This window comes from Procambarus clarkii, chromosome 94, assembly GCF_040958095.1.
Source record: "Procambarus clarkii isolate CNS0578487 chromosome 94, FALCON_Pclarkii_2.0, whole genome shotgun sequence".
Taxonomy (NCBI): domain Eukaryota; kingdom Metazoa; phylum Arthropoda; class Malacostraca; order Decapoda; family Cambaridae; genus Procambarus; species Procambarus clarkii.
The window spans coordinates 12581070-12592410 of record NC_091243.1 but is presented as its reverse complement, the minus strand read 5'-3'; the positions used below and the strand labels follow the sequence as shown (position 1 = coordinate 12592410).

At 42.3% G+C, this 11341-nt stretch overlaps 2 protein-coding genes across 2 annotated transcripts in view; both read right to left on the bottom strand.

The window, feature by feature from the left end:
- LOC123747416 (uncharacterized) overlaps positions 1-2115 on the bottom strand; it is a 4174-nt gene extending 2059 nt beyond the window's left edge. The window contains exons 1-2 of the mRNA XM_045729630.2: positions 1989-2115; positions 100-233 (exon numbers count right to left, since the gene is read on the bottom strand). Coding sequence (XP_045585586.1) covers positions 100-226 — 127 coding nt within the window. The 5' untranslated portion in view covers positions 227-233; positions 1989-2115. The remainder of the gene's footprint in view (positions 1-99; positions 234-1988) is intronic.
- A 2010-nt stretch (positions 2116-4125) lies between these two features.
- LOC123747415 (uncharacterized) lies at positions 4126-9682 on the bottom strand. Its single transcript, XM_045729629.2, has 5 exons — positions 9578-9682; positions 7699-7832; positions 5655-5831; positions 5215-5321; positions 4126-4584 (listed from the first exon to the last, which is right to left on the bottom strand). Exons 2-5 carry the CDS (start codon positions 7823-7825, stop codon positions 4543-4545), a joined length of 453 nt encoding a protein of 150 aa, XP_045585585.2. The 5' UTR covers positions 7826-7832; positions 9578-9682; the 3' UTR covers positions 4126-4542.
- Between the last annotated feature and the right edge of the window lie 1659 nt (positions 9683-11341).

The window sequence follows — 11341 nt, the reverse complement described above, 5'->3', positions numbered from 1 at the left end:
GTAACAACAAGACACACAACAGTGTTCGTACTGATTTACGTTCCTGCAAGGCTGCTAACCCGCTAGCTAAGTTCTTCTACTTATGTAATATCAACTTACTGAATTCCTGTTTTTGTGCTTCACTGAAGCACTTCTCGAAGGGGAAGCCGCCAGGGCCAGCGGTAGAGGTCCCGGCGACCAGCAAGGTCAGGACCACCGTCACTAACACAGATGTCATCAGCTTCATGATGCAGCTGTTGGAGGAGCAACGATGAGTTAGTGTGGTGAAGTTAAGTAACAATATCGTGTCGTGGTAACAATTATTGGAACAGATTTATACAGGTGACAAAATTTTATAATGCAAAATTGAGTGGCTGTTTCAATGCAAATATTGCTGGACTGTTGAAACAGGAGATAACAGACTGTTGTACATTCTACACTCATGAGAAGTGTAGGACAGCACAAATAGGACACACACGTTCACAAACAGTATACTTACCTCAAACACAGTTTCACTAAATATAAATTTTCACTGTACACGATCCTCATAACTGTAACATCCTAACTGCTAAGACTAACACATTTGGGTTCCCAGAACCAGAAATTTGCGGGTTATGAAATCCCCAATTTGACTTTTGGTGTTTCCCCGGAACTTTGGTCTCTGGAATAAGTTTTCAGTTTAGGAAAGACTGGCTGGTGATGGTGTCATGGAAGGTTGAGATAAGATCTTCAGATGTAGCCTTTTACCTTCTTCTGATCACGTAGGGAGGCCAAGTAGCACAGCGGACAGATGCTTATCTTCTGCATTATTAACAGATTGTATTATTCATCACGTTTATAAAAGCGACACGACCCGTTGGTATCCACCAGGTACAGTGTAATATTGGGGTCCCATTAATAATATTTTGGGTTCCATTAATAATATTTTGGGTGCTATTTTGGTAATATTTATAATATTTAGCGCAGTCGTCTTATAACTTTTAATGTTTTTATGAATATATACAAGAGTTCTTACATTCTTATAAAGCCACTAGCGCGCATTGAGTTTCGGGCAGGTCCTTAATACTATATTTCCCCGGAAAACGACCCGCCAAATCGTGTAACAACCAGGTACCCATTGACTGATGGGTGAGCAGAGGCTATAGTTAAAGAGTGGCACCCAGTTAATCTTCCCTGGCCAAGATACGAACCCATGATAGAGCACTCGTGAAGCACCAGACGAGTGCTTTACAACTGCATCACAGGGACTACTGAATTGGACAATCGATTTGCTCAGAGTTAAATACCCGAGCTAGACGTTTGGGCACGTATCCCCACACCTAGGATAGGTGTGGGGATACGTGACCTACAGACCTCTGTAGGGAACCTGGTGTCTTTGTTTTACCAAGCAGTAAACAAGTCGCTGAGAGTTAGTCTAATGTTGTGGATTGCATCCTGTTGAATGTCAGTCGTTGGCCTAGACTTCAAGCACCTCGACAACCCGAACAGGCTTCATGTTCCAGATAATTGGAAACTAGTTAAGTTTTGTGACTCAGAGTCACAAAATTATTTGTTTTGTGACAAATAAATGATTTGCACTCATTTATCTTATGTTTAATTAATGTTGAAAGTTAATTATATTATTGTCAACTTCCACTGCTTAAATAAATTTATAAATAAATATGAATGAGACTAAATACACATGGTCTATTAACCCACACAAAAGCTCCTCAATAAAGTACAAAACTTTATCATAATATTAGTTTTCCTGCATATTGTGAGCGATTTGGTGCATTATATTGATTCTGTCGTGAGTGAAGCCGATCAACGCGCTGCTTTTTGTCTGTAGGGAAAAAAACAGTATAACACAACACAGAGGAATACTTACAAGGCCAGGACCTGGTGATGACATGACGCACCTGTAGGAGCAATGTTTACTTTACCTGCAGAGCTCACTTGTTTCAGCAGGTCATTTCTCTAAGACAGAAGCTTAAGGGTAAGAAACATCTGAACAGCACTTCCAGACTTACCAAGGGAGAGAACTGGCTTGTACAGAGATGAACACCACAAGGGAAGAGGCTGGAGGATGTGTGTAGCAGTGGTGGCCGGGTACTCTATATATACCACAAGATCGGCTGCTTGATCGCCCGAATGATTTGCGTTATTATTATTGTAGGCTTCCGGAGGCGTCGTCATGATGACAGGCAGATCTTGACAATCACCACATCCTGCTGCTGACTGCGTCTGTCCCTGTTGGTGGGTGCGCTGTTCTTGCTCACATCTGTTTTCAGAAATAGTGCTTGTTGAATTAGTAAATTAATTGTATTATTGTGACATTACAATAAGCAGATTTTGTGGAGACATGAATGCTCATATATAAAGTCATGTCACAAAATGCTTGGACGAAATCAAGCCATGTTGTATCGGAGATAAATGTTGGAATTAGCCTTAATTTATACGTGAAGTTGTCAGACAATCATTCGTATATTATATTTGTTTACCGTTTTATTATTTGGGGAAAAAAACATGACAGATTTAATTCATAAATATTTGTACAAATATATCTGGAAACAAGCTTGCTAGTATGTATCAGTATGTAACTTATGTGTACATTACACATGATCTAGTGATCTTTCTCATACAGCCAACACACATGGCGACTCCCTAAGCTCCTTCCCAACTGCTCGGTAGAAATGGCACTGGAACAATTTAATTATAATACCGAGTTTCCAGACGATCATTCCAACTTGCGTTGTTATTATCTATAAATCAGTCTCTTGTTTCGTCCGACCTCAAGTGTTTATCAACAGTCTTCTGGATATTTGTTTAAACTCATTTGTTTTACACAGGTGAGTACAGGATCAGCCGACTGCTGACTCCTGTTAGCGGGCTGAGGGCTTTCCCTTCCCATGGCGCATGGTAAACCTTGCCCCGTAAGTGTTCCCTGGAACACCACCCACTAATTGGTTAACAACCAGATATTCATTTACTGCTGGGTGAACAGAGGCTAAAAGTTAAGTATTGACGTCCAAATAATCTACCTTGGCCAGTATTCGAATTTGGTACGTCGGTCGCGAGACGCGGGGCGGTTACCAGTGCGCCACCAATGGACGTTTGACCTGTGATGAGCGAAAGTAATCATCAAAAGAAGGCACCAAGCTGGGGGAGCGAAACGTGTGGTATGGTGAGCTTATGTGTCAGAATACGGACCTCCTGTGACACTGTAGCAGTCCTAATGACCTCCTATAACACTGTAACAGGCCTATTGACCCCCCGTAACACAGTAGAAGGCCAACTGATCCCCTGTGACACTCTAGCAGGCCTATTGACTCCCCTGTGACACTGTGGCAGGCTTACTGAGCCCCCCCTGTGACATGTAGAAGGCCATCTCCCCACTGTGGTAGACTTTGGCCCGTCTCCCCACTGTGGTAGACCTTGCCTCATGTCACCAACTGTGGTAAACTGTTCACAGTTCTCCAACTACAATCAGTATAAATCGGCTTCTTCCGTCTCCTGTTACAGTCTTGTCAGATACGGTTTTTTTCCAAGAACTTCTATCAGGCTCCGAGTTTGTAATTTTTCATTTTTCTCTTTCGCCTGCAGTCATCTCTCAAGTATTTTCGTACTTTCTTCCTACTTTTATTTGATTCTTCCTTCTCCTGTGTGTTAGTTCCTTCGTGTCTCACCACTCATCTTGGGCCAAAGTTTTCCCTTCCTCTGTTCTCAGCACACCATCGTCTGCAGTAAGAAGGTCAAAAGAGAGGAACAAAGAGGAAGGGAGATAAGAAACTATCGCCATTTATCTTCCTGGTCACCAAAAGATAAAATGTTCTAAATTTGAATCAATATTTAAGATATAGTAAAGCACTTATGATTGATATTACTTAAGTATATTTGCTATTCTTAAGAAACTCTAATTGTCTTCTTTCTTTTGCGAATATAGATCAAATGATCACAGACCAGCCATTTTCCAGACTCAGTCACATCAAACAATTTATTTGATAGAATAAACTATTTGCTTATTAGACAAATTTGTTCTGAGATTCACACAAAATTAAACTCATCGTATTCTTATTACTTAATGTATTTTGTTATCTACAGTTCATTATTCACAGTGAATTTAATGAATTGAGGATATTTTTGAACGGTGAATGTCGAAAAAACCCGAACTTGCCAATTAATTTATTTAATCAAAAACACAAGTAAATTGGTTATATGAATTATATATTTCAATTTTTTTTAAAGTAATGTAATTTTAAAAGAGAAATATATGCAGCAGATATAGTAGCCTCCGGCCCAGCATGGTGTTGATGTCATTGTTGTTGGTGGTGTTACCATGGCTGTTGGTGTTGTTCTGAAGGCGTTATTCTCACTGTTCATTTCTATTTTGTCGAACTCAAAATTAATTGTTTTCTCCGGTAATTCAGGAAAGGTAGTCGGGAAATTCTTAAGTTTTCTTCAGAAGTTCTACATCGAGTTATGATGCTCTTCAGACGTCTCTGTGGTGTTTGACGACTTTCTGGAGTTGGACATGTCTGTGGTGTTGGAGATCTCTCTGTGGTATTGGACGTCTCGGTGGGGCATTTATTTGCCAGCTTTTGCAATGCAGTCCTTCATCAGCTGAACCTATAAGTGATAAATATGAATTACTGGATTAAGCAAAAACAACTACTGGAAATTGTTTGTTGCTTTTAACACCAAACTGATCGTCGGACATATAAGAACAGGTTAGTTAGTGAGTTTACATAAGAACAAATCCACTTATTTTCCTGTCAACCTCTACAAACTAGACTCGTGTCATATTTGACCCGAATCTCAAATCTTGCAGACAAATTGAATGACACACACACACACACACACACACACATAGTGGAGAGGCCTCGCGGCTGAGTGGACAGCGCTCGGGGATCGTAGTCCTAATTGCTCGGGTTCGATTCCCGGCGGAGACGGAAACAAATGAGCCGAGTTTCTTTCGCCCTCTTGTCCCTGTTCTCCATGCAGTAAATAGGTACCAGGAAATTAGACAGCTTCTACGGGCTGCTTCTTGGGGATGTGTGTGTGTGTGCGTGTGTTAGAGAGAATTATATGTAGTAGATATAATAGAGGAAAAATATATTTATTAGAAAGGCGGGGTCCAAGAGATATATCATAATACAACAAAATAGCTCTATTTTGCAGACACGAATGGAAAATACACACAAATACAAACACACACACACAAGCCCGCTCGTTCAATAAAGCCCCAAAAGGACTCACCATTTCTGTATTTTGCCACAAGCAGGCTATCATTTCTTCAGCGTCGGAGCACAAATCCTGAATGGTCACGACTGTTTGCCTGTACTGATTGATAAGATGGGTGGTAGCTGTGAAAAGAAGAAACCGGTTACTTGTCTGGTTTGGGGAACTTGATTGTCAGTTAGGGGGGACTGTTGGGTATTTATGACCATCATCACCTTATTACTATTGACCATACAATATAACACGAGTTGTGTCCCTGTGTGGGGCATTCTAGAATTGATTCTACCTAGGTGGGCTGATCCACGACGCAAAAAATGAACACTTTGTACGAGGCAATATATCCAAGACGACGTAATCCAGAGACAGTGCGAAGGAGCACCTAAGGCCAAGCATTAAGATAACGTGACTAAGCTTTAACAGCTTGAGGGCCCACGAGTGGACAGCATGCTGGCACTCACCTGTGTCGTCATCTGGGACGGTAATATCTCCCACTGTGTGCAGACATTCGACGGCGGTTTGAATGGTGGGCCGGGTGTGACTGGCGCTCAGGATTTGATCCTTGCAGGTCTTAATTATTGCCTTATTAGCCTTGCAAAAAGCATCAGTCATTCCCACTTCAGTGCAGAGCTTCATGTCTGTAGGGAGGAAAAGAAAATATATATTGAGGCTACATCAGCAGGAACAGCGTGCCAAAAAATTAACAGTCCCGCTCCTGTGCCATGTAAGTCCACTGCGGGCTCACCATAGCCCGTGCTACTTGGAACGTTTTGTTCCCAGTAGCTGTATCTTAAACAATATCAGCAGGTACAGTGTTACCGCAACGGGGAATTTCTCATTAATATAATGGGTATTTTTACCAGACCTCCTGGCACTTGACAGCTGAGTGGATAGCGCTTCGGATTCGTAGTCCTGAGGTTCCAGGTTCGGTCACCGGTTGAGGCGGAAACAAAAATGGGCAAAGTTTCTTTCACCCTGATGCGTCTGTTCAGCTAGCGGTAAATAGGTACCTGGGAGTTAGACAGCTGTTAGGGGCTGATTCCTGGGGATGTGTAACAAAAAGAAGGCCTGGTCGAGGACCGGACCGCGGGGACGCTAAGCCCTGAAAATCCTCTCACGAAAGAAGGGTACCTGATCACTCCGAATGTAACACCTACGTCAGACTGTGTACAGCGACGATCTACGGTCTCTCCGTCCAGTCTACCTGGAGGCCTCTTCTGTTAACCTCAAGGTGGCCCTGATCTATCCCTGCAAACACTCAACGGAACGGTCCCTATTGTTCCCTTCTGACAACTTGTAACAAAGTTGTTACGTGTTGTTATAATTTTTTTTATGACGTGTTAGAAAGTTGTTATAACTTGTTCGACCGTTGCAGCAACTTCGTAGTTTAGTCGTGTGTTTGGCGGGTTAAGTGCTTCTACACCCTGACCTGAGTGCCTCTACACCCTGATCCGAGTGCCTCTACACCCTGATCTAAATGCCTCTACACCCTGATCTGAGTGCCTCTACACCCTGATCTGAGTGCCTCTACACCCTGATATGAGTGCCTCTACACCCTGATCTGAGTGCCTCTACACCCTGATCTGAGTGCCTCTACACCCTGATCTGAGTGCCTCTACACCCTGATCTAAGTGCCTCTACGCCCTGATCTAAGTGCCTCTACATCCTGATCTAAGTGCCTCTATATCCTGATCTAAGTGCCTCTACACCCTGATCTAAGTGCCTCTACACCCTGATCTAAGTGCCTCTACACCCTGATCTAAGTGCCTCTACACCCTGATCAAAGAGCCTCTACACCCTGATCAAAGAGCCTCTACACCCTGATCAAAGAGCCTCTACACCCTGATCTAAGAGCCTCTACACCTGATCTAAGAGCCTCTACACCCTGATCTAAGAGCCTCTACACCCTGATCAAAGTGCCTCTACACCCTGATCTAAGAGCCTCTACACCATGATCAAAGAGCCTCTACACCCTGATCTAAGAGCCTCTACACCTGATCTAAGTGCCTCTACACCCTGATCTAAGAGCCTCTACACCCTGATCAAAGAGCCTTTACACCCTGATCTAAGTGCCTCTACACCCTGATCAAAGAGCCTGTACACCCTGATCTAAGAGCCTCTACACCCTGATCAAAGAGCCTCTACACCCTGATCAAAGAGCCTCTACACCAACCCGTCATGCTGTATAAATATAAATACGAGCAGCAGCCGACGAGATCAGACCTGGACGAAGGCGCTCTTCACCTCAACAAATTATAAAGATGCGTCTTAGTGATGCTTCCATTAATATTTCCTGCAAGGCAACTTTATACTACCAAATGTCACTCACACTCGCTGCATTCTCAAGCTTCTCTCGCTAAAGCTTTCTACATGACAACTATATTTTCCTTTGTAAACATTTACACAGTAACAACGAGTCACACAACCGTGTTCGTACTGATTTACGTTCAAGCAAAGCCGCTAACCCGCTAGCTAAATTTTTCCTCCTATGTAATATCAACTTACGGAGGTCTTGTTTTTGAGTTTCATTGAAGCATTTCTCGAAGGGGAAGTCGCCAGGGGCAGCGGTAGAGGTCCCGGCGACCAGCAAGGTCAGGACCACCGTCACTAACACAGATGTCATCAGCTTCATGATGCAGCTGTTGGAGGAGCAGCGATGAGTTAGTGTGGTGAAGTTAAGTAACAATATCGTGTCGTGGTAACATAAATTTGAATACATTTATACAGGTGACAGAAGGTCACAATGAAAAATTGAGTGGATATTTCAGTGCAAATATTGCAGAACTATTGCAACGCAGGAGACAAGTCTGTTGTACTTCACATCCATGGATATTGAAGGGCCCACATGATCAGCACAAAAGGCCACACATGTTCACAAACAGTATACTTTAAACACAGTTTCATTAAATATAAATTTTCACTGTACACGATCCTCATAACTGTAACATCCTTACTGCTAAGACTAACACATTTGGGTTCCCAAAACACGAAATATGCGGGTTATGAAATCCCCAATTTGACCTGTGGTGTTCCCACGGAACTTTGGTCTCTGGAATAAGTTTTCAGTTTAGAAAAGACTGGCTGGTGATGGTGTCATGGAAGGCTGAGATAAGACCTTCAGATGCAGCCTTCTACCTTCCTCTGATCACGTAGGGAGGCCAAGTAGCACAGCGGACAGATGCTTATCTTCTGCATTATTAACAGTTTGTATTATTCATCAAGTTTACAAAAGCGACACGACCCGTTGGTATCCACCAGGTACAGTGTAATATTTTGGGTCCCATTAATAATATTTTAGGAGCTATTTGGGTAATAATTGTAATATTTAGCGCAGTCGTCTCACAACTTTTAATTTTTTATGAATATATACAAGAGTTCTTACATTTCTGTAAAGACACTATAGCACACATTGAGTTTCGGGCATGTCCTTAACCCTATTTTTTCCCGGAAAACGACTCGCAAAATCGTTTAACAACCAGATACCCATTCACTGATGGGTGAACAGAGGCTGTAGTTAAGAATTGGCACCTAGGCAATCCTCCCCGGTCAGAATACGAACCCAGAACAAAGCTCTCAAAGCGAAGCGCCAGACGAGTGCTTTACCACTGCACCATAGAGACTATAGAATTGGACAATCGATTTGCTCAGAATTAAATACCCGAGCTAAACGTTTGGGCACGTATCCCCACACCTAGGATAGGTGTGGGGATACGTGACCTACAGACCTCTGTAGGGAACCTGGTGTCTTTGTTTTACCAAGCAATTAACAAGTCGCTGAGAGTTAGTCTACTGTTGTGGGTTGCATCCTGTATAATGTCAGTCGTTGGCCCAAGACTAGTGCTATGGCACTAGTCGTTGGCACCTCGACAATCCGAACAAGCTTCATGTTCCAGACAATCGGAAACCAGTTAAGTTTTGTGACTAAGAGAATAGATTTCCACTCATTTGTCTCTTGTTTTAGTTAATGTTGAAAGTAAATTATATTATTGTCAATTTCCACTAATTAAATAAATTTATACATAAATATGAATAAGACTAAATACACATAGCCTATTAACCCACACAAAAGCTCCTCAATAATGTACAAAACTTTGTCATAATATTAGTTTTCCTGCATATTGTGAGCGATTTGGTACATTATATTGATTCTGTCGTGAGAGAAGCCCAGGAAGGCGGCTCCAGTGTGTCACAACACACAGGAATACTTACAGGTTCAGCACCTGTTAATGACATGACGCACCTGTAGAATCAATGTTTACTTGCATGAAAACTTGTTATCCTCAGATGTAGAAGTTACCTGCAGAGCTCACCTGTGGCAGAAGATTATTTCTCTAAGACAGAATCTTAATGGTAAGGAACAGCTGAACATCACTGACAGACTTACCAAGGGAGAGAACTGGCTTGTACAGAGATGAACACCACAAGAGAAGGGACTGGAGAATGTATGTAGCAGTGGTGGCCGGGTCCTTTATATATATAACACAAGATCGCCTGCTTTATCGCTAGAATAATATGTGTTATTATTATTGTAAGCTTCTGGAGGCGTCGTCATGATGACAAGCCGGCCTCGACAGTCTATACCGCATCCTGTTGCTGCCTGCATTTCTTTCTGTTGGTGGGTGCATTGCTTTTGCTCACACCTGTTTTTAGAAATAGTGCTTGTTGAATTAGTAGATTAATTGTATTATTGTGACATTACAATAAGCAGATTTTGTAGAGACATGAATGGTCATATATAATGTCATGTCACAAAATGCTTGGACGAAATCAAGCGATGTTGTATAGGAGATAATTAGCCTTAATTAATACGTGAAGTTGTCAGACAATCATTCGTATATTATATTTGTTTACTGATTTATTATTTGGAAAAAAAAATGTCAGATTTAATTCATAAATATTTGTACAAATATATATGGAAACAAGCTTGCTAGTGTCCATATCCGTATGTAACTTATGTGTACATTACACATGTACAGTTGATCAGCGAAGTTGCAGAATCTGTGGTGAGAGTGATGGACACCACCATGACCACTATCTACGTGAATGTTAACACCTGAGAGACATCAGAAGTATGTGTAGAATAATAAACCCCACATTGTTTGAGTTACGAAAACACTATTTGTCAAATATTGATACTGTTCTTAAAAGATTTCCCCATTTTGCACCCGCAAGATAACGTAAGCTTTTAAGGGTTGATAGATGTTAATCTTCTTGTTTGAGGAGCTGTTCACTTGAGACAGTTAAGCAAGTCCCAGCTGTGTCTGGGTACAAGTGACAGGATGAACAACCCAGCGGGTTTTCTTCCTATTGGGAAGTGTTATACATGCTGCTATGGCGGTATGTCCACTCACAAGATGAGTGGCGCTGCCCAATAAACTCGCCCCTCGGGGCAAAATTTAAAATTTATTACACATGTACATGAATGATCTAATGATCATTCTCATCATACAGCCAACACACACGGCGACTCCCTAAGCTCCCTCCCAACTGCTCGGTAGAAATGGCTCTGAAACAATTAAATTATAATACCGAGTTTCCAGACGATCATTTTTACCTGCGTTCTTATTAACTATAAATCAGTCTCTTGTTTCGTCCGACCTCAAGTGATTATCAATAGTCTTCTGAATATTTGTTTAAACTCTTTTCTGTTACTCAGGTGAGTACAGGATTACCTGACTCCTGTTAGCAAGCTGAGGGCTTTCCCTTCCCATGGCGCATGGTAAACCTTGCCCCGTAAGTGTTCCCTGGAACACCACCCACTAATTGGTTAACAACCAGATATTCATTTACTGCTGGGTGAACAGACGCTAAAAGTTAAGTATTGACGTCCAAATAATCTACCTTGGCCAGGACTCGAATTAGGTACGTCGGTCGCGAGACGCGGGGCGGTTACCAGGGCGCCACCAATGGACGTTTGACCTGTGTTGAGCGAAAGTAATCATCAAAAGAAGGCACCAAGCTGGGGGAGCGAAAGGTGTGGTATGGTGAGCTTAAGTGTCAGAATACTGACCTCCTGTGACACTGTAGCAGTCCTAATGACCTACTGTAACAGGCCTATTGACCCCCTGTAACACTGTAACAGGCCAACTGATCCCCTGTGACACTCTAGCAGGCCTATTGACTCCCCTGTGACACTGTGGCAGGCTTA